The sequence below is a fragment of the Centropristis striata genome, chromosome 13 (assembly GCF_030273125.1).
Source record: "Centropristis striata isolate RG_2023a ecotype Rhode Island chromosome 13, C.striata_1.0, whole genome shotgun sequence".
Taxonomy (NCBI): Eukaryota; Metazoa; Chordata; class Actinopteri; order Perciformes; family Serranidae; genus Centropristis; species Centropristis striata.
This window is the reverse complement of record NC_081529.1, coordinates 3,048,091-3,072,852: the sequence shown is the minus strand read 5'-3', so window position 1 is coordinate 3,072,852 and position 24,762 is coordinate 3,048,091. Positions and strand designations below refer to the sequence as shown.

The following is a 24,762-nucleotide window of genomic DNA, read 5'->3' as shown; positions in this document are numbered from 1 at the left end:
GGTGGATAACCAGAAAACCCCCCAATAAAATTACAATTTGACCATAAAGTCTGTTATTCTTGTCACAACAGGCAGCATGAAACATATTTCGGCACGCCCACTCGTGGCTGCTGCTGCATGTTTATTTTGCAGACTGCGCTCGTTTAATAGTAACAATGGAGCTGGGCGGGCGGTGCCTCCAGCCAAACTGACGCGACTCCGCCCAAACAAAGCCGCCCTCGTAGAGCATATCTAACGCACCCTGTATTACCGTAGTTTGGCACGCGCATTTACGCTCAGAGCTGAGACCAAATGCGCGCTCGCGCACAAATCCATTTACACTCCGGTAGTAGAGAGGCCCGGATCGAGTCGCTGCGCTCCGTCAATCAAACAGACAATCCGCTCGGTTAAAGCTCCGCACGGACGGTAAACGGTGCTGAGAGCGGGCGGTGGTTCCTCAGCGACACTCACTGACAGAGCAGGAGCGGGTTCGGAGAGGAAGAATGGCGGATTCGAGCAGCACCGCAGCGGTCGGGGCCGCAGGCTCCAACAGCGCTGCTACTGCCGGGGCGGCGGGCACGGTGGTGGCGCAGGATGGAGCACCCGCAGCTGCGGGGACCAAGGCCGCGTCCGAGTCCGTGAAGGGCCAAATCTTTGATGTGGGCCCCCGCTACACGAACCTGTCGTACATTGGGGAGGGGGCGTACGGAATGGTCTGGTGAGTCTCTGCTGGGCCACCGTAGTGTTTAAATCACAAAAAAAGAGCTAGCTAGCTAACATAAGCTGTTTGTTAGCAAATACTGTTAGCCACTTATAACCCTAGTGGCTATTCAACAAGCGGTGTCCAGTACACGTGAATACAGTTTGTATGTGTTTTTTTAAACTGCTGCAAAAACATTCAGACACTGATAAAAACCTGAAGGCAGCTCATGTTGTGGTTAGCAGGTTAGCTGACTAGCTAGCTACAGGCGTGGCTATGAGCTTTACAGGAAACAAGATTGGGAGTGATTGCGCAGGACGTAGTTGGCTACCCGATAAGAAATCTTTTGCAGACTGCATTTGACCGCAAATCTAAGTTAGCCATCGCCATAGTCATTTTATACGTCCTTTATTTATCAGCCTCACAGTCACATTAAACCCTGCTTGAACGCTGACTGATAAACATTCAGCCTGCAGCAAGACTGCTGCAGAGGATGCGAGAGGGATTTATCAGCTGTAGCGAGGCCTTTCCTCGTGCTATCGCTGTATGTGATCTATAGCCTTGTGTCGACATGTTAAGCAACCCTGTTGCACTTGACTTTAATGCCAAGTCATCGCAAATCGAGGCTGAACTGTTAGTTAACCGGATCGGATGTGACAGCACTGCGTGTCGGTGCAAAGTGGATAGTAGCATGAGAGCTGGGCCCACGCATCCATTTCACCGAGACGTGGTGATCATTGTCATTTTCATACACAAGTGTGTCAGCACAGTGTATTTCTGTTGGTGTCATCATGGCCATGTGATTCCACTGTTGCAGCATTTGGTGTTTGTAAACATTGTCAACACCCACTGGGTGGTAAAGTGAAAGAAAAGCAATTATAGGTTAATCCTCTATGATTTACACTAGCTTTAAAACTCTTTACAGGTGTATAAAGTGGACACCCAGGACTGTTTGTTCATGTCACAGTATTTCAGCCATTGAGGAAGGCACATAGGCATGAGAACTTGCCCAGTTTATTTTGTTGTGCAATAAGAAAACACGCTTATAGGGAAGATGTGATGTAACTGTTGTTCCTGTTGAGTGTCTCTGTACAAACCTTGCTTGGCTGATTTTTTTTTTTCCCCCAAAAGAGACAGTGAATTCAAGGGTCCCAAAATGCATCATTCACAGCTGCTCTCAGCCTACATCTACTCCACACCTACACCACACTGACACTGCACCTACTCAGGCATACACCTACAGTACTTCATAACATATCACAGAAAAAAAGACGTGTGTCACGTGTGCATCTTGGCAGTGGACACAGCCTGCAACGCCCTTTTTGGAGCTTAGTATTAGTCCAGTTTCTGATAACGTCATTGTGCGTGAATTGTACAGTGTGTAATATGAGACCTGGTTTGTGCTTCTTTCCACATCCACCCTATCCAGCTCTGCTATGGACAACGTGACTAGCCAGCGCGTAGCCATCAAGAAAATCAGCCCATTTGAGCACCAGACGTACTGCCAGCGCACACTGAGGGAAATCAAGATCCTGCTGCGTTTCCACCATGAGAATATCATCGGCATCAACGACATTCTCAGGGCACGGCACCTTGACAACATGAGGGATGTGTATCCTTTTAATGCTTTACATTTGTATACATACTGCTCATACTTGTGTCACTTGATCACCAAACTTAATTCGAATCAATATACTATATAGAATTAATCTGATTTTCTAAGCATCCTCAGCATTTGGCAGTTTAAATCACATTTTATTTTCACACTGCTGCACTTACTATACGTGTAGTAAGTGCTGCACTTACTATAAGTGTAGCACTCAAAAAAAGGTGTTAATTAAAACATCTCGACGTATTGCATTCAAGAACCTGTAACGAAACCACATACACTGACTTTTAAAGCTTCATTTCATTGCAACAGCTTTTTCATTTTAAATGTGTGGGAGAATAAGATTTCTGCTGTGACTACACCAAACAAGTAAACAAGAAGTTATTAATCCAGCTTTCAGTCACTAAACTCCCGCCTTACTGTAGAGCTTCAATGTTTTTCTGGCTAGTTCAGTGAAACAGTTAATAAAGAGAAAAACACTTATGTTTCTCATGGTGTTTATGGTTGAAAAAGCTACACTTCTAACTAAATTTGAAATATAAATAATAGTTTTTTGTTTTGATGTTCTGGGTGTTTATGATAACAATTTTTAATTAGTGTGTATGTTGATCTGTTTAATATCATTCTGTAATAGATGTTGGAACCAACATTAATGCAAAAGACATTTAAAGTTAAGATAATGTTACTATATTCTACAGTCAGACATATGTCCAGTACCCAGTGATGTCTAGTAATGAATACTGAAAACAACTCTCCAAACCTTTTTAATATCAGCTTTACCCAGTCACACTGTTTCTTACACCACCTAAAATTAGCCATTTGAGTATTTTGACTACTAGTTTTGATGAAACATATCAGCTGTTGTCATTTCACCACATTATCCAGGCCCGCCCTTTCAGACAGTCTGAGTAACGGTAGTGATTTGCAGAGCAGCTAGCACTGTACTGTAGTCACGGCCGGTCAGTGAGTTTCTCTATGAAAAGCTGCTTTGTCCATTTAAAACACTGCAAAGGAAATGTGTGAAGTCCACTTTGTTGTGTTGTGTTGTTGCTGACTTGTGATGAATCCTGATTTGGGAAGATGTAACCAAATCCAGAGACGGCACCGACACCGCTTAGTGGTTCTGTTCTGTTTGTAGCTCAGCTGATTGGAGCATTGCTCACTAGAGTGGCTTATATAAACAGGAGTAAGAGTCTACAGCCATACCAGCGACTCTTCAAGGCTGTACTGAGGCACAGCTGTGCTTTGAGCAAATACTAACATCAGCATGCTAAAATGCTGATGTATATGTTACATATATATATATATATATATATATATATATATGGATGTTTTCCATGTTCAGCATCTTATTTTGGTGTGTAATAGGGTTGTGCGTGTGTATACTATTTCAAACCGGTATGATTTTAAGCCAACAACTGGACTGGTTTCATGAATTTTACCACTAGGTGTCCCACTCGGCTCAGCAGCCGCTCCTGATTGGAACATAACGAGACTGTGAGTGTGTTGACTCCTGTCCATTGGCTGGCTGGTTTTCCAACTGAGATCAAACGCATGAGTGAGGCTCACCTCTTTCAATGGCTCAAATCAAAAAAGGTTTCACTTCAGACTTTGCTGTCAGCCCTAAAAGAACGTCTAGTAAACAAGGGCAGTGTGTGCATTGTCCCGCCTCCTATCGCTACTAAAATTTCGTCCTTGGCTCAGCAGCAAATTACACACAGTTTGTTAGACGGGAGTGATATCATGTCAATCAGGTTCTCATATTGATTATTATTAATGCTAACAAGTCACATTTAGCGCTGTCAATACAGATTGATAGTGATGGCTAATTTTTTAATGTGTCGGAGCGTGTCGCGATGACAAATGCCGGTTCAGCTGGTTTCAAACCTGTTTAAGCTCATAGACCAGAGCAGACTGGCTAAACCGGAAAAATTTACCCCACTATCATCCTGTCATTGTCTAATTGGCCCTAAACACCGGGGCAGCTGTGGCTCAGTTGGTCGCCTACTGACTGGAAGGTCGGTGGTTCGATCCCTGACTATAGCAGCCTACATGTCGAAGTTTCCTTGAGCAAGATACTGAACCCCAATTTGCTCCCGATGCTGCTTTCATCGGTGTGTGAATGAATTCCTGATGGTGGCAGGTGGCACCAGTGTGCCCTGGTAGCCTCTAACACCAGTATGAGTGTGTGTGTGAACGGGTGAATGAGCGTAGTGTGTAGTGTAAATCGCTTCGGATAAAGTGCTATATAAGTGCAGTCCATTTACTGACTGTTATTAGTTTTTTTGCTTTATATATATTTTTTATTGGAAATCAGCATTCATAAGCATCAGTACAAGACATAACTTATTCCACAGCTGTTTTCCACATTTTTGTTTTTTAAAGGGTACATTAGAACAAAGAACCACAAAAGAAAAATAAATACAAAGCAAAACAAAAAACATAGTATTATAATTTATAATAAATAATAATATATAGAGAGGCAAAAAAGCAGAGAAACAGAAACATTAACAATTATGCTAATAATACCAATACATAAATAAACACAGGATGCCATGTATGCTCATTAAAAAAATAAAAAAATATTTTAAAAAATACCTTAATAAAATAAATGAAAATTGGATGCATCAGATCAACTCAGTTGGGGTCCAGAGAGGTGAGGGTTCTCACATATGTGATGACAGGCTGCCATCTTTTGACTGTTATTAGTTTTGTAGGTATTTGATTGTTAACCAAAGTAATAGACAGTTTGAAAAGTTCACCACCATCATCATTGATATTATGTTAAGTGATATTAGAGGTAAAGGCAGGATCATCAAAGTTATTACAATTCATCTTCTGGGAACCATGAATGTCCAATAGTTGTTGAGTTAATGATGACCGACTGATTCCAACAGCTATGCCTCTCTACTACACAGCTGCACCAGGTCCAAAGGCTGGAGGGGATCACGTGTGTGTGTGTGTGTGTTATTGGCTAGGCTGAAAACGAGCTTTACCTCATTAATGCGACATCCATTGAAAAGTTTGTTCTCATTTTGAAACCGATCCACTAAGTTAGGCACGATGTGAGATGAATAAATCCTTGTTTTTGTTATTTTCACTGCCAGCTTGACTGTTAGAGAGTCAGGAGGGATAATTGAGTGAAATTCAAGTCTAAAAACAGAAGTAATTGTGCCCATAAGCTGAAGGTCAAACCGAGGCAGATATTATATGCATTATCATCCAGCAACTCCCGGTCTGATTTTATTCATAAACTTATGTTGCTGAATAATTTAAATCACTTTCAGGGCGGCCCTTATGGTTCTTCCGGTGTCAGTGGATACTTTGAGTGCTGTCATTGTCCTCCTTGACCAGTGCGTCCGTCCAGCTACATCGTGCAGACTCTGATGGAGACGGACCTGTACAAGCTGCTGAAGACCCAGAAGCTGAGCAACGACCACGTCTGCTATTTCCTCTACCAGATCCTGAGAGGACTCAAGTACATTCACTCAGCCAACGTGTTGCACCGTGACCTCAAGCCCTCCAACCTGCTCATCAACACCACCTGCGACCTCAAGGTCTGCTCACACACACACACACACACACACACACACACGCCATCATCACTGGTAACAACTGAGCTACTGTATTTATTTTGTAATTTTACCTTTGCAGCAAAAACAAACAAAATGTGTGTTTTTTTTATTTTTTTATTTTAGGCCATTGTGGATTTTTACATGCACCTAGAGCAGGGGTGTAAAACTCTGGCCCGTGGGCCAAATTTGGCCCGCGGTGTAATTTTATTTGGCCCGTGAGGCAATACCAAATTATTATCTTATTATTGTACTATAAAAGCTGACCCGCCGGTATTATATGGCACATTTACCGCTAATACTACAAATCCCACAATGCCCTGCTGTTGTTTTGGCGCGTCAATCAGGACAGGACCCAGAAACGCTCCTCTGTGACAGTCGTCATAGCAACCTCAAGCTAGAGCTGTCTCCCAGCTACCCCTTCCCAAAAATGGCGAAAAGAAAGGCAGAATTTATTAACCTGTTGAAAAAGTTTATTTTGATATTTAAATCAGAAGGATGCAAATAGAAAAGAGGCATACGATTTTCATTTATTTTTTATTTAATAAATTAATGACATTGATGTGTTTTTTATTTGAAATTTGATTTTGCATGTCTGCACTATTTAGTTATATATTGTATGTTTATAAGCGCTGCTGGTTCCATATTTAATGTTAAAGCAAAACATGTTTGGTATATGTTAAAAGGTTTATTTGTTTAATGTTGGCCCGCGATTTTATTCAAGTTTTAAATTTTGGCCCATTGTGTATTTGAGTTTGACACCCCTGGCCTAGAGGAAAACTACTCGTGCATGAGTTGCACAGTATTTATAGTAAAGTGGAAATCTTGCATTTATATGAAGCAAACACACGATAAATTAGTAACTGGTCGACTTTACTTTGCAAAAGTTAAAGCAAGGATATTTTTGTCATACGGTGCATTTAAGTCAAATGCTTATTTCTATTTCGCAAAAATGTGCACAGACACCATAATGTTTATTTAAACATTGGTACCAGTTGCGAGTTAGCGCGCCCCACAAGATTGAAGAAAAATCTCAGGAATGTTGGATATGGGAGATGGATTGACCCGAGCCCTTCCTTTGCTTGCTGTGGCCCTTCACTACGCAGTGGATAGATTTATAATACAAACACTGGAGCAAATCTGGTATTTGCAGATACTTAATAATAAATGACTCACAGTTGGGAAGCATTTCTCTTTCCTAATTCCAATTTCTTCCTAAGTATGTTTATTATTTTAGCTACGTAGCCAGATGGGAACTGTCCAAATGTGACATACTTCTGGAGGTAATTTATGAGCATTTAAACAATGTAAATTAATAAGATTTATTGTCCTGTCAGGTGTCAGAAAAGACCAAAGGTTTCTTTTTAAAGGTGTTTTCCATAACACTACAGCAGCAGGATAGTTTAATATGGTAGGGGTGTTTCTTTTGTTACTTTGTTTTGTTGTTTTGTCTTTCTCCACCTCCACAGTGATGAAAATGCTTCTTTTTTTTAAAAACTACTAAATTACTTGTAACATGTAGTTAATTCATTTGGAATGATTAAATGATGAAGAATCATTTTTGATCCACTGCTATTTATATTTGAGAAAATGTAGTCAAGTCAAAGTTTATTTATAGAGCACATTTAAAAACAACCTCAGTTGACCAAAGTGCTGTACAGTTATTAAAATAGAATAAATCATACACAACTGGGTATACATAAAAACAATAAAAAGAATAAAATACTAAAAACAGTAAAAACAATAGAATAAAATGGTGATAAAAACTCAATCCAAAACAGAGTTAGAGATACAAAAGACAAATAAAAGGGTAAAAAAGAAAGCCAAGGATTCTTGCCTAGAAATGTAGCTACAGAGCGTGATTTTTAACAGAAATGCTAAATGCCAAATAAAATCTTTGTGGGTTATGTGCATCTATGAAAAATCTTATTTACTACCTTCTAGTCAGGGCTGGTCAGTTTGTTCCATCGAGACTTGTGGAACTCTTTCTTCTTTTTGTTTCTGCAGTGATTTGTCAGTGGTTGGCCTTTTTCCAGAAACCTAGAACAAGCTACTATAAACACACTGATATGAGCCACCAGGGTTCACTCTGCTCTTGGTTGTGTTGTGCAGCTTCAGTGTGAACACTTGTGAACTCTCAACAGCCGACCATCAATCCTGGGATTAGTTGATCATGTGGGAGGAGTGAAGAACAAAGGCAGCACACGTTGCAGCTGCTTTCTGATACATTCCTCTCCCTTATTACTGCAGCTATATGTTACACCTGCAACTCTGTACCACTAAGATAATATGTAATGTCAAACAAAAAATAATTACAAAATATTGGTCTACACCAGACCTGGGCATTGGGCGGCGCGTGAGGTTACCAAGAAATTAGAAATCAATATAACCGCAGTGCTTTTATTTTGAAAAAAAATAGCAAACATTATCATTAGCACTAGAGCTAACAAGCACTTTTACTATAGTTAACAACAAACCTCGTGTCCTGTTAGTCAGCCACTATAGAAGCCTTTTTGATACTTTATATCAACTTTCACTCGTTATTATTTACCGTTCGTTATTATTTACCGTTCGTTTTTTCATTTAACCGTTCTACCGGTTATTTCCTGTCACTACCTTTCAAAATTAAAGCACCCGTTTTACACTGGACGGCACCTTTTCAAAATAAAAGCATCACAACATTTTAAAACACCTTGAAAATGTACAAACATGAAAAACAAGCTTTATAATACAAAAACATCAATATGAGCCTTGCTAAAGGTCATTTACAGTTGTGTTTAAAATAAATGGAATAGTGATATAGTGACTGGAGTATTTACTACTTTTTACTGCTTTATTTGATTTACTCCACATTAACAGTCTCATCATAACATGTGTTCCTATCAGTAGCAGCTCAAAACCAGATAATTTACTGTATTTTATGAAGCGATTACATTAATATTGAGCAGAATTTAGTTCAGAGTTTTGGTCCGGCCCCTGCAACCTTCGTGGTATTGGTCATGTGGCCCCTTGGGAAAATTAATTGCCCACCCCTGGTCTACACAGTAAATGAGTAAGAAAATGACCAAATTTCTCCCCTCCTCTCTGCATTGTACACATATTGCTCTGCTAGAATAATGCCTGGCTGGCATTTTGGTAGTTTATCATAGTTTAGATTAGAAAATTCAAGATTAGAAAATAAACCAGGAGAAAAAGTTTGAGGAATGCTTAAAACTTAGATCTGGTAATTTACAGTATATATGTTATGGAGAGAATTACATTTAAACTAAGAAACCAAACTGATATTTTTGAAGAGAACTGGTCAAAATGGCTCAGCTATGTGTTAACTGTAAGACCTGATTTCATATAGATCGCAAAGATAAGATCAAACTCTCTATTAAGATTTTATTTTTAATTACTTCGCTATTTTCAAGCAGCATCGTTATATTTTTATGTATGATGTGCTTATGTCGACTCTGCTGTTTTACTTAATGCACAATCCTCCCCTGGTTATGTTATTTATGTTTATGTTTATGTTTTTATTAAAGAACTATAAGGGGAAAGTGTTGTGCTGGGACTCTTCACCCGTGAGCGTACTCCGGTTAGGGAATAAGGACACCGTTTTGACGTTTAACTTCTTTATCTTAAACTTTCTTAGCAGCCGGTCAGTACACACACATTGTTCAACACATGCTGATTCTAAGGACCCCCGAACGTAAAACATAGCTGCCCTGTAAACTGCCCGACTCAAACAGACTGAACTAAAAAGTGCTTGAATAAATTATTAACCTGTTTAAATCAACAATATCAATATAATCAAAATTAACAGATTAATAGGGTGTATTTGCTGGTCACAAAGGGAATTTATAACAGTTATGTTGTCTGTTCTTGTGCCCACTGGCACTTATGTGTATGTTACGAAGAAAAAAACGAATAAAAAGTAAATTCAAAAAAAATTAGATCTGGCAGAGCTGTATATAAAGTGGACTTATACAGCTCTTATACAACAAAGAAGAACAACAAAACACAACAACACAAAGCAAAGGGGAACAAAACAAAAAGTGTGGGGCTTGACTTAAATTAATATGTTGTAATTGTTTATGACCCTTTTGTGTCGTCCTCAGATCTGTGACTTTGGCCTGGCACGGATAGCCGACCCCGAGCATGACCACACAGGTTTCTTGACCGAGTATGTGGCCACACGTTGGTACAGGGCTCCAGAGATCATGCTCAACTCAAAGGTAGGTGTGTGTGTAAGTGAGTAAGTGATGTGGATTCTCTGTTGGACTGAATAGCTTCTTCATTTGTTGTACAAACTGTGTGTTTGTGTCTCAGGGCTACTCCAAGTCCATTGACATCTGGTCAGTGGGCTGCATCCTGGCTGAGATGTTGTCCAACAGGCCCATCTTCCCTGGGAAACACTACTTGGACCAGCTCAACCACATACTGGGTGAGTTTTCCATTGATAAATTTCATTTCATTGATAAATATATTTATGTATCCAGTCTGATTTTCTTTGTTTGCCCAGTTGGGCCTTAAATAACAACCAACTCAGACAATATGTACACTACTGGTCAAAAGTTTTAGAACACACCAACTTTTCCAGAATTTAATTGAAAATGATGCAGTTTAATGTCTCAGTGTACTCTGAAATTAATGCACATTTGCAACATTTAAAATTCCTTATTGAGCATGATAGTGTTTTGAAAGTAAAAAAAAAAAGATTCAAAATCACATTTTATGTTGGACTAAAGGACACAAATGACTAAAAAAAGACACAAAATGACTTACAAAGACATGAAAAGAATTCAAAAATTGACAAAATAGCCCAAGACTCCATAGAGTTAAGTTGTTAACCCATTTCTTGTTCCCTGAAAAAGGCCTACTTGTATAATTCTGAAATGTACATTATTTATTATTTATGTACCTTTTTTTATTTACCTCTGGCAGTTCACCACTTACCTTTGTACCCTTTCAAGCTGTTCATTTGACTTGAACTGCTTGAATTTCAATAAAAAACTGGAAAAATTGGGGTGTTCTGAAACTTTTGACCGGTAGTGTACATAAAACCTTTTTAGTATTCTTTACTTAAGTACCTCAACTTTGTGAAAACTGAACTTACATAGTTTCAAGTAACTGGAATGAGATGCGATAGAGCTTAAAATTGGGTGAGCAGCACTTGTTTTTTTTGGCTCTCAAGCAGTTTTCCACCACACTAACAGCCACATGTGCACCATGTCAGTATTGAAATATGTCCGTCCCTCTCCTCTGTGTGCAGGCATCCTCGGTTCTCCATCTCAAGATGATCTGAACTGCATTATCAACATGAAGGCGAGGAACTACCTGCAGTCCCTGCCTCATAAAACCAGAATCCCCTGGGAAAATATGTTCAAGGCTCAAGACCCAAAAGGTATGACAATGCACCATGTTACTCATTTGTAAACCTGGAATGAAAAAGAAGAAAATATAGACGTATACCTGGGAAAGCAGCACTGTATGGTCCATAGTTATTAGGGACTGAATTTTAAAAATCCAGTTCCAGTTTTCTATCTTGTGTATATATCACTGTACTCACAAAATGTTAAATCTATATATATTAAATGCATATAGATAGATAGATAGATAGATAGATAGATAGATAGATATACTTTATTTATCCCAAGCTGGGAAATTACAGTGTAGCAGCAGCATTACACACAGAGACAATAACAACACAATTAAATAATTAAATAAAAGGAACAACCTAGGCATACTTCAAGCAATAAAATATAAAAATACAATAAAATGTAATGTAAAAATAGAAATAAAGTGTCTAAAGAAGGAGTAAGTATTAAGGAGTAGAATTCCAGTGCAGAATAAATATGAATATGCAGTATAAAAATGTTGGTGCTATGAAACAAATAAGTATCTTTTAGTATTTATATATAAGTATAAATATCTAAACTCCAAACTGTTGATCCTTTACTCTGATTATGCTATGCTTGCTAATTTGCAAAGTGCATATTAAGAGCTGGTAAAATAAGTATCAATATATATGAATTGCTTTAGATTTAGATGTGATGACAAAGGCTTCAAGAAGTCCTTTAAGTCCTTGTAATTTACTCTTGAGAACACTGTTTTATAACTGTTGAGATGGATTGGTGTCACAATTTACCAGTGATCAATCTGTAAGCGTTTTGTACAAGTAATGATCTCAGATTATCTGTACAAAGATGTATTTGGGCTTTATGAGTAAATCATTCTGAAAAAATTGTCTTTTTTTATACAGTACAGGCCAAAAGTTGGACACACACCTTCTAATTCAATGCGTTTCCTTTATTTTCATGACTATTTACATTGTAGATTCATCAAAACTATTAATGAACACATGCGGAATTATGTACTTAACAAAAAAGTGTGAAATAACTGAAAACATGTCTTATATTCTAGTAAGCAAAGGGTGGTTACTTTGAGGAATCTGAAATACAAGACATGTTTTCAGTTATTTCACACTTTTTTTGTTAAGTACATAATTCCATATGTGTTCATTCATAGTTTTGATGCCTTCAGTGAGAATCTACAATGTAAATAGTCATGAAAATAAAGAAAAACGCATTGAATGAGAAGGTGTGTCCAAACTTTTGGCCTGTACTGTATATTGAATGCATATCTAAACTCCAAACTGTTGATCCTTTACTCTGATTATGCTATGCTTGCTAATTTGCAAAGTGCATATTAAGAGCAAGTAAAATAAGTATCAATATATATGAATTGCTTTATATTTAGATGTGATGACAAAGGCTTCAAGAAGTACTTTAAGTCCTTGTAATTTACTCTTGAGAACACTGTTTTATAACTGTTGAGATGGATTGGTGTCACAATTTACCAGTGACCAATCTGTAAGCGTTTTGTACAAGTAATGATCTCAGATTATCTGTACAAAGATGTATATGGGCTTTATGAGTAAATCATTCTGAAAAAAATTGTCTTTTTTTATATATTGGTTAATTTAGTGAACATTCTGACAGTGAAATGAATTGAACACCGCTGTTAGAAAAGGAACAAACTGAACTAATTGAGGCTCTTGATGAATCTAACGCAGCTCTGGACCTGCTGGGTCGCATGTTGACCTTTAACCCCGCGAAGCGCATCAGCGTTGAGGAGGCCCTGGCTCATCCTTACCTGGAGCAGTACTACGACCCCACAGACGAGGTACGCATCAACTATTTCACCACTGCCCCTACAGAAACCAAGCAGTGGTAAATAATTTGCATGATGATTTTAAGAAAGATGCCAAGTTGTAAGAGGTTAAAAGCTGAAAAGAAATAATGTAAAATCACATGTGAATCTCATTTTTAATGGCTAAAGATTAAAGCTGTAATTAGGCCTATCAATATTAAAACGGTACTGTAGTCCAGTAGTTCTCAACCTTTTTGAATCGCGACCCCCCATTTAACATGCATGTTGTGAACACAACACTGAACACAATCTCACAGTTCAGATCATACAAACTCAGTTGATACGATTAATTTTTGGACAAATAATTATAATAATAACAAGAACTAAAACATCTCTCTGTCTGTGCATTTATTTATATTTTATTGTTACTTTTAATCTAAGTGCTTTGCTATCAGTTTAAAGGTCCATTCTGACCTCCTGAGTGTGTAACAGTCAGCTTCAAGCCAGAGACTCCTTGGAAAGTAACAACTTGATACTTTGGGATTTGTCAGAAAAGACACAAAATTACATAAAATTAAGCAAAAAAGGATTCAAAATTACCAAAGAAAAGACACAAAATGACCCAAAAAAGACACAAAATGACTCAAAAAAGAAACAAAATGACCAAAAAGACACAAAATGACCAAAAAAAGACACAGAATGACCAAAAAAACCCCCACAAAATGACAAAAAAAGACACAAAATGACCAAAAAAAGACACAAAATGACTCAAAAAAGAAACAAAATGACCAAAAAGACACAAAATGACCAAAAAAAGACACAGAATGACCAAAAAAAGACACAAAATGACCAAAAAAGACACAAAATGACCAAAAAAAGACACAAAATGACAAAAAAGACACAAAATTAACAAAAAAATGACAAAAAAGTCACATATTGACCACAAAATTATTTAAAGTCACATATTGACCACAAAATGATTAAAAAAAGACACAAAATGACCAAAAAAAGAAACAAATGACCAAAAAAGACACAAAATGACCAAAAAATGACACAAAATGACAAAATAAGACACAAAATGACCAAAAAATGACCAAAAAAGGCACTAATTGACCACAAAATGATTAAAAACAGACACAAAATGACCAAAAAAGACACCAAAATTACTAAAACAAACACAAAATTACCAAAAAAAGACATTAAATGACCAAAAAGACTAAAACACATGAACACTTTAACACAGTGGAGACAGAGCTGACTTCCAAAATGATTTGGCCACCCCCAGAAATCATCTCGCGACCCCAATTGGGGTGAGGACCCCAAGGTTGAGAACTACTGCTGTAGCCTACAAAGGAATTTGCACAAACTGAACAACATCAGAGAGGAAAACCTGTATCCACTCAGCCAAGTATTGAGATTTGCACAAATGTTGGAGGCAGCAGGACGTATTCATTCATTCAAACATGTTTGTCAGTGTTTTCGGCCATGAGCCAAGATTTTATTGTGAGCCCTTTTTCTGCTTTGTGCTGGGAAGCCTCTTAGCTGTGTTTGGAATGCAATTAGTATTAAGTTTGCTCCATTGTTCAGCTGGAGAGAGGTGAAAGAACGTAATCACATCTCAGTTTACGTCAGCAAGGACTGAATGCTAGTGCTGTAGTGTAGAAATCAAAGTGGTGGGTTTCTCATAATACGGTTGTTAAATCGATTTACAGTAGATATTGTGAAAATAAACTCTTCTATTGACTTGCATTTGAAGGAGTACTGTGTAGGGTTTAGTGGCATCTAGTGGTGAGGAAGCAGATTGCAGGCTCCTGTACTACTGAGGACCCAGTCCCTATGGAGATATGAAGGGCTCATTCAAAGCTGAGATAGACAAAAGGGTGGTTTCAGGTGGTTATAAAGTAATGACAACACAATTATGACAATTTTATATATATATATACACTACTGGTCAAAAGTTTTAGAACACACCAACTTTTCCAGAATTTAATTGAAAATTATGCAGTTTAATGTCTCCATGTACTCTGAAATTAATGCACATTTGCAACATTTAAAATTCTTTATTGAGCATGATAGTGTTTTGAAAGTAATAAAAAGATTCAAAATCACATTTTATGTTGGACTAAAGGACTAGAAAAAGACACAAAATGACACAAAATGACAAAAAAAGACACAAAATGACAAAAAAAGACACAAAAAGACACAAAATGACTTACCAAGACATGAAAAGAATTAAAAATTCTCTTAAAAAAGACTCCATAGAGTTAAGTTGTTAAACCATTTCTTGTTCCCTGAAAAAGGCCTACTTGTATAATTCTGAAATGTACATTATTTTTCAGTTTTGGTTAAGCTTACCTTTTTTTATTTACCTCTGGCAGTTCACCACTTACCTTTGGACCCTTTCAAGCTGTTCATTTGACTTGAACTGCTTGAATTTCAATAAAAAAATGGAAAAATTGGGGTGTTCTAAAACTTTTGACCGGTAGTGTATATCCAATTCTACCAGTAGATTTAATTAAATCCTCTATATTGCTCCTTTTAAAACTGTGTTTTCCATTTTGTTATTGTGTCCTGATCACAAAGCTAAATCTTAAGGAAAAGGCTCCCCAGCTTTAGAATCAGAATTATTAAAATTTATCAGAATTAGAAGGGGGTTTATTGGTTAAGCAGGTTTTCACTTGCAAGGAATTTGCTTTAGTGCTTGGTGCATACAATAAACAGATTAAGAGGAATTATAAGGCAAGACTGCAAACAGCCGAGAACATAATATAGAATATAAATTAAAGAAAGAATAAGAAAGTAGTAAATATTATAGATACAGTATAACTGTTTTTGAATAAGTTAGAGCTGTGTTAAAAGAAATGTTAAAACCCATTTTTATTCACTGGCTTTTAACTCAACATGAGCCTTTGCTATGTTTTATTTTTTGTTTTTATTTGTTCTTTGTGGTTTTTTAAAATTAAGATTCATTTTAAAATTGAGATTAATTTTAAAACCCACTTTTATTTACTTTAGTTTTTTGTTTTACCCAGCATGAGACTCACTTTGTTTTAGTTGTTTTTGCTTGTTCTTTGTTTTTATTGTTTTTATTGTTGGTCTGTCCTGCCATGTACAGCACTTTGTATCAGCTAATCTTAAAGGGCTCTATAAATAAAGTTTATTTTGTGTGTCTGTAGCCGGTAGCAGAGGAACCCTTCACTTTCACCATGGAGCTGGACGACCTTCCCAAGGAGAAGCTGAAGGAACTGATCTACGAGGAAACCGCTCGTTTCCAGGAAACCTACCAGGGCTCCTGAGACAGAGGAGGTATGTGGAAAAGGCAAACACACATGGTCACATCAAGATTCTGCTAGTATAGGTTAGAAAATGAATACCTGAAATGTATTTTAGAAAATAATTGTAGTTAGACAGATGGCGGGGACGGGAAACACGATGGTGAGGTTGAAAAGCGTCAAAAAGCTGCCTTCCTGGTTTCACTTCACATCTGATTCTGTTTTCTTTAAAACTGCTCTGAAAAGCCTTATAATGAATGAATGAATGCTTTATTTCGGTTACAAAAAAACAACAAAAAACAACAGCAACAACAAAAACAAACAAGACTAAGACAACAAAATAAAATCATGTTTTTTACAAAAGAATCCATCAGACAGCAACCGAAAAAGGAATAGGCTGAAGCCCTAAAGGCTTATTTTAGCCTCTCCTGTACCATCTATGCATATACATTACATTATATACATTACATTAACTGAGTAATTCACATTGTTACAAAACACATGATAGCTTAAACTGAAAACTCAAATTCAATCAAATTTCATTGTAACCCTTGATAATTTTAGATTTTAAAGTCTTCTTGAAAACTAACATAGAGTTACACATCTTTATTTCATCATTTAGTCCATTAATCCATAATTTTACACCCAAAACTGACACACATCTGTATTTGAGATTAGTTCTGACTTTCTGAGTTTCAAACATTAGCATTAACCCCCTTAAGTTATAAATCCCCTGCCTTAATTTAAACATTTTTTGAATACAAACAGGAATTGACATGTTTACCACTCGAAACATAATTTCTAATGTTTTTGAATATATAATGTCCTGAAAGTTCAACGTGTGTGATCTTATAAAAAGCTGATTTGTAGAATCACGGTATCCTTGTGATTTGACACCACTAGATGTCAGTGGAGCAAATGCTTTTCAAACACCCAAACCTCAAATGTGCCAAGCATGAAACTACCATGTTTCTCTCATTCTAACATATCTTTACGTGAAGGCAACAAAGGTCCACAGAAGGAGCAATAAAAAATGTTCCTAGTCACAGTAAACAGTCTTAATGTCCTGCTGCTATCAGCATGCAGCATATTCAGCGTCTGTATTTTGTACTCGCTGAGGGAATTGTTCTGAAAAAAGGAACTCTGGGAATATAAAGCATGTGGAGGAGCAACTACATATGATTATAATACACTTTACATGACTCTGACTCATTCCAGTCAGCATTTATCAACAGGTTGTCAGTGCAAAGGTGCAAAAGCCTCAAAACAACACCGATACCGAATCACATCCCATTGTCTACTGCAGCTATTCTCAACCTTGGGGTCGGGACCCCAATTGGGGTCGCGACCCCAATTGGGGTCGCGAGATGATTTCTGGGGGTCGCCGAATCATTTTGGAAGTCAGCTCTGTCTCCACTGTGTTAAAGTGTTCATGTGTTAATGTGTTTTAGTCTTTTTGGTCATTTAATGTCTTTTTTTTGGGTCATTTTGTGTGTTAATTAATCATTTTGTGTCTTTTTTTTTTTTTTTTATCATTTTGTGGTCAATTTGTGTCTTTTTTTCGTCATTTTGTGTCTTTTTTGATCATTTTGTGGTCAATTTGTGTCTTTTTTGGTAATTTTGTTTCCTTATTTTTGGTCATTTTGTTTCCTTTTTTTGGGTCATTTTCTGTCTTTTTTTGGTCATTTTCTGTCTTTTTTGGTCATTTTCTGTCTTTTGTGGTCATTTTCTGTCTTTTTTGATCATTTTGTGGTCTATTTGTGTCTTTTTTGGTCATTTTGTTTTCTTATTTTGGTCATTTTCTGTCTTTTTTTTGTCATTTTCTGTCTTTTTGGTAATTTTGTTTCTTTTTTGGGTCATTTTCTGTCTTTTTTTGGTCATTTTGTGTCTTTTTGGTCATTTAGTTCAGTTTTTGGGTGATCTGAACTGTGCGTGTGAGATTCTGTTCAGTGAGCGGAGGTTAGCGGACAACATGCATGTTAAATTGGGGGTTGCGACTCAAAAAGGTTGAGAACTACTGCTCTACTGTACACACCAACAATCTTCACTTTTGTCCCAATAATTAGTGTGTAATATTGCTTCAACATTGATTATTTAAAATGAGCCTAAGTGCATTTCTTTTTATGTTCTGTTTGTTTTTTTTAGCCCTTAAGAGTGTCAAAGCCACACGGAGGCTTGGAACAAGAAGACTCCAAACGACATGCTAAAAAAACAAAAAGAAAAATGCATCTTCAAGAAACCAACAAAAAGAAAAAACAAGAAATGAACATTTAACTGCTTATCTTTCCATTTCTACTGCAAGAGAGCTAAGTTTAACTTTGATTTCTTTGGTTGGGTGGGGTGGTAGGGTCTGTCGTACTCATACTGTTTCAGTTTTGTCCATGTTGGACTCTCCCTCCTCTCACCTCACGTTTGTTTTCTGCCTCATCCTGTCCCATATACAGTAACTCACTGTCCCCTCCTGTTTCTCCTCTCCTGCTCCTGTCCGTCTGAGCTCTCTCTCTGTCGCTCCCTCTCATATAAACTACTGTATTAACCAACACCATAACTCTTGTCTTGCTCCATGTAAAATACAACCTGGAAAAATCGAGGGCTAAAAGAACGGGGATGCTAATCGGGTGTATGTATATACAAAGATATAAAAGCTTTTTTTTCTTTAAGTGTGCTCGTCGCAGGTTTTGTTTGTACACCGTTGTTTGAGTGTTTTGGGATCAGTCGTATCTGTATGTTTTAGGGTTTATATTTGCATTTTTTTTTTTTTTGACCACTTGATCTTGAGACAAACATTCAATGTTTTTACTGGCATGTTGGCAGGTTTCTAGATTTCTTTTGTCATCGCTCTTTTAAAAAACTGCGTATGATGTTCATATGAATGCATGCATTCCTGAAATTAACCAAAGTGTCAGAGAGATGCAGGAAACTTGGCTCGGGAGCAACTAAGGACATTTTTAGTTTTGAATCGTACCTTCATCACATTAATTGATGTATAACTCGTACTGAGGGCGGACAATGTGAACTTCATTTGTGGAAAGTTGGTTTAATATTCAGGAGGCGCTACATGATTGGAACAAATAGAAATCATAGACGGTATAGTTTCTATAATTGTATTTATTCAGATAACAGTGATACCTACGCCCCATTTTCCAGAACATTGGCAGTACTCTGTGCCAATACAAAACTGATTTGTTTGCTTATGATGGTGATCAGGAGCAACATGGTCTCACAGAAATCCGTGAAATAGCCACGGATTCGCTCAAATTTCCGTGAAACTGACACGGATTTCGCTACAATGCAAGTTAAAGATAGTCATAACCCGTGGCTATTGGTTTGTTCCAAGGCACGCACTTAATATTTTGACTTTGTTTCTGCATAAAAATGGATTTTGATCACATTTCTAGCGAGAAATATATGTTTTATTTTCATAAGTCATAAGTCATATTTTTCTGGCGAGATCTTCACCACAAAGTGATTATGAACATTCACTGAGTGAATATTTAGAAAATAAAACATATATTTCTCGCTAGAAATGTGATCAAAATCCATTTTTATGCAGAAACAAAGTCAAAATATTAAGTGCGTGACTTGGAACAAACCAATAGCCACGGGATATGACTATCTTTAACTTGCATTGTAGCGAAATCCGTGTCAGTTTCACGGAAATTTGAGCGAATCCGTGGCTATTCCACGGATTTTGAGTTAAGCAAAATCCGTGGCTAGTTCACGGATTTCTGTGAGACCAGGTTGTCAGGAGCTAACTGTCTCAGTGTCAGTTTTACAGTCGCAGACGTTGTTTCCAAAATGCAGAAACTGACAAATACTGCCAGAATACTGATGTAAAACACGCTATAACATCACTGTATCACCCACATTTGGCCCCACAGTATCAAATAGCTGATCTAGTGTCAGTATTACATTCCCATATTAAATTGCTTTTCTGTTGGAAACACACAGCAGTAGTGAACTACACGCCTCATTACATCTCTGTAGGTCCTCAGCTTCTCTTGATCCCAAAATTAAATGAATGCATTATTTCCCGAGCCACGACTGGGAACAATATTCTGGAAAATGGGGCCTGGTTGACATCTGCCTTTCCATCTCACTGTCCTGTTTGTGTTACTGTAACTTGTTCCTTTCTGCTAACGTTTGACTCAGGATGTAGTCAATTGTGTGCACAAGCTGGCGGCCTAACTGACAGCAAATCTAAACATAATCATGTGCTCAAAGTGGCCATAGATGAATGCGGTCGAGAGAAGAAGAGCACTTTCCATCGTGCATTTTTTCAGATTATGATCTTTCTGGCTCATTGAGCGTTGAATGTAAATGGCCTCTCTCTCTCTCTAGTCTCTGCAGCTTTTTCAGTTGTGAACTTTTTACAAGAACAGCAGCTCTTTTACGCCTACTGAGAAAACTGTACATGATGAGTGCTGCGTTCACGTCATATGGGAAGGATGGTACAGATGGACATGTCAACAACTCATTAACCCATTGAAGCCTGGAAAGCAGATACGTCGTTTTGTAGTATTTGTATAAGCTCTCAAATACCTTTTTGAATTTCATTTCTATCTGCTACAGAGGCTGAAAAACCTATTATTTAGTAGAAGAGTTGACCCTTTTTTTTCCAGAATTTCCAGAAAATTAGAGGTTTATTTTAAAATCGCCCAGCGATTTTTCAGGCCTCAATGGGTTAAGGCAGGTCTATGATTAGAGGCTGCACTCTAATATCCATTTGTTGGGTCTTCAGGCACTTCAATACTCATAAAAAGGCAAATATCAGCCTTCTGAGAAGCAGCTATCACCATTATTGTTGTCTTGGTTAAAGAGAAAAACCTTCTGGTTCTTGGTTATTTAAAACCCAGAAAAGTCACCATTATGACAACTCCGATATGACGTGAATGCAGCATAATCAGCATCATAACCCAGGAATGTCACAGTGCTGTTCAGTTATTCCTGCTCAGTGCACAGCCAAGCAACCATCGTCATGTGTTACTGGGTAAAAAGCTGCAGTTTATTTTTCAGTGTGGGTGATTTAACGCTACATCAGCCAGCTTCTCATGTTCCTTTGAGTGTGTTCTGCATGTGTATTATGTCTGTTCATTGTTCCTGTCAGTGTCTGCTCCCTCCTCTCTGTGTTCTGGATGTGACTGTACTAACGGCTGCCTGGTGGAGCGCCACCTGCTGGTTCAGCTCCGTCACCGCCACCTCAGTCTGCACTAACTTCTGCCTGTTGCACTGGGACCAGTAGAGAAGCCCACACACACTCCTAAAAAAAAAAAACTGGACCAACATATGCACTGGATCCTCTTTCTGTCTCTCTCGGGGGCAGGCCTGTGATGCTCCAGATCTGGATCTGGCTCGCCGGTCGGCCTCGCCCTCTCGCAGCAAAAATCATTGATTTTTTTTTTTTTTTTTGTCATAGGCTGCTTTTCTGAGAAGCCATAGCCAGAACTCTGGGATCGGTGTGAGGCTTTTTGGTGCATGTGGTGATACTTCTCCTTTTGTTCAACCTCCTTGACTCTCACCACGCTTTACTCAAAGGGCTGCCTCCCCTCCTCCTCCTCCTCCTCCTCTTCCTCCTCACCCCTCTGTCTGCTTCTCAGTGGGATTGGCAAAGACCTTCATATCACTGACTGTGTTGCCACTTTTCCTCCTCCAGAAAATCATTTCCCCTGCTCACACATGCAGGAATAACTCGCATAACTCAATCAGCACGCCTGCACTTTGTCTCTCCAGCCACTTACAGCTCTCTCTCCCCTCCGAGGTTTGTTTGTTTTTGTCCTGTATCCTCCCTGTTCAGCTTTAAGTTTCGCCTGCTGCGTGTTTTAAAGCTCATGGATCGTCTGCAGTAATTTATGTGTGTATAAGTGTTTGTGCTCATCAGTAACATAAAGCCAAGACTCTCTTTGTCCTGTATGTGTGTGTGTGCGTGTGTGTGTTGTGGGCCCTCTCCCTGCAGTAACCTGCGCTTTTTACATCTGTGAGATTTTTTTTTGTTTCCTTCTTTTTTGATGAACGCAGATATTTTGTATGTATTTCATATGTATATTTGGTCACCAGTCAACCAGGCCCTGCTTGCTTCTTCTTCTTCTTCTTCTTCTTTTTTTTTTTTTTCCAACCAACCTGCCACCAGACCAAACATCTCACTGGTTAACCATGGGAACGAACCAAGAGGACCACGTTTTGCAATCCTCCTGACACACTCACACACACTCCCTCTCTCTTTCTGAGGCAGTGTATCTGTGTGTTTGTGAAAAGTTGCACTTAAACACACCATATACATTCACACAGTATCGACGAGTCTAAAGGCCTGTCCGTCACGAGGCCTGTTTCCAGATATTGTTGTTTTTAAATGGCTGTTCTTATTATTGCTATTGTTGTTATATTGGTGAGTTGTTGTATTTTCTTTTGTTTTCTTTAATTTTTTTTTTTTTTACATAAAAGGGAGTTAAAGTTGTATCATTTTTTTAATAATTAGAATGTTTTTATTGTTTTTTTTTCTTCCTTATTTCTCTTATGGGCGTGATTATTATTATTGGCAGTGTTCAATCTTTCTGAAACCTTTTTTCTTTGATTTCCCCTTCAAAATCTTATAAGGAATTATTTTAAAAGATATAAGTAGATTGTCAAAGAGATATGAGTTATTGAGGGTTATAGTCTGTATATTCTATGGGTATTATGAATTAAACGATTAACAATGAAACAGAATTATATACATATAATTAAATAAAATTTCCTGATACTGTTACAACTGTTTGGATGGTGTTTTTTGTCTTGGGGTTTCTTGCATTTCCTTCTGTGTGTTTTTATTTTATTTTTTTAAGCATGTCATTTAATTCCAGGCTCCAGTTTCACATAGACTTGACTGTGGATTCAATCTAATCTTCAGATAGACGTACAAATGGTGTCATTCAAAGTATTGGACAAAGAATTTGATGTGGATTTTTAGGGGGAGATAGCAGGTCAACAGTGGAGGAAGTGGTGTTCATCATCTGAAATCTGAAGAGTAATGTGAGATGCAGATTTTCTGGTCATAAATATAACTAAATTAATCAATTAAAACTAATATTTGCAGTATTTGATAGTTTATACCATTAATTCAACACATTTGCTGCTGAATAAGAACATTTTTTTAACCCTTTGATGCACAACATGGGTCTAAAGTGACCCGACTGAGTTTTTAATTTTCTATATCTTCGCAATAAATTAATTTCATCATTCAGTATTCCAGGTTTTCCTAAATCAACTTGTTTTTGATCACCATACATCCTAATATTTTGTTTTCATTTCTTACTTTTTGAATAAAAACCCTTTTTGTATCACTACTCTTCCAATGCACAACATGGGTCAAAAATTTCATTATGGGGGTATTGTGTGTATAATTTTAAGGAAAAATGAATTTAATCAATTTTGGAATAGGGCCGAAACATAAAAAAATGTGGAAAAAGTGAAGCGCTGTGAAAACCTTCCAGATACACTGTATGTGTGACAAAATGATACACAAACATGTTAAATATATTAAATATATGAGTGTGGAAAGTAACTATTTGAAACAAATTACTATTATTATAGTATAAGGTAATATAATTTTAAATCAAATTTGGATGAATGAGTCATTTTTGACCCATGTTGTGCATTAGAAGGGTTGTCCATATGTTGTGCATCAAAGGGTTAATATCGAGAATGGTTAAAAATTGTCAAAATCCCTCCAGAAAAAATATTCCATCAATACACCAAGACTGTAGGAACAACATGGAAAAAGGAGGACTAATGCTCCATGATTTTCCGTACTTGTTTCTAAATTGAGAAACCTGGTAATGAGGTCAACCTGCTCTGTTCTGCTCTCAACAGTACCCATATTACACTGCAAAAAAAGAAAAGTTGGGTGAACTCAAAATTTCAAGGCAACAAACTTCGATACAATTTTAAGTTGGACAATTAAACTAAATATTTTAAGTTTTGTTTTTGAGTTTGCTCGACTCTGAATTTCTCTGGCACGATTGTAACGCCGCTATGAAATGTCAGCTAATGTTGTGACCACAATTTTGAGTTAGCATTGATACGCTAATGGCTACTCTTGTAGCTGTAACAAGCAGTGCCACTAGAATCAGGTAGCCTCTAGCATCAGTTAGCCGCTAGCTTTCGCTAATGACCGAATTTCACAACAAAGAAATAAGAGTTATCAGAACTATTGTCCCTTGTTGTGAACCCCAACTTAAAGATATAAGTAACAACAACTCACCAACTTGTTTTTGAGCAGACAACTGGCTTCCTTTGTTGTGCTAACTTACATTATTGCCCTAAATGTCAGTCATTTATATTTCCAAGTTTTACCAAATTAAATCACTGTTTCAGGCCAAAAAATACAAGTTGGCTTTTTTGCAGTGTGGAAGGTTGCAGGTAGTTGGCGGTCAACATTTCTTGTTTGAAAGCCATAATGTGCTTCAAAACTACCACAGAAGCAAAATTCAACCACAAAGTGATGCAAAATGACAGCAA

The 24,762-nt window shown here is 37.5% G+C and overlaps 1 protein-coding gene across 1 annotated transcript; it reads left to right on the top strand.

Annotated features, from left to right (window-relative positions):
* The first annotated feature begins 292 nt into the window (after positions 1-292).
* mapk3 (mitogen-activated protein kinase 3) lies at positions 293-23,014 on the top strand. Its single transcript, XM_059348235.1, has 9 exons — positions 293-697; positions 2,109-2,291; positions 5,656-5,845; positions 9,964-10,080; positions 10,175-10,289; positions 11,118-11,249; positions 12,921-13,030; positions 16,174-16,303; positions 18,415-23,014. Exons 1-8 carry the CDS (start codon positions 483-485, stop codon positions 16,291-16,293), a joined length of 1,182 nt encoding a protein of 393 aa, XP_059204218.1. The 5' UTR covers positions 293-482; the 3' UTR covers positions 16,294-16,303; positions 18,415-23,014.
* The last annotated feature ends 1,748 nt before the right edge of the window (positions 23,015-24,762 follow it).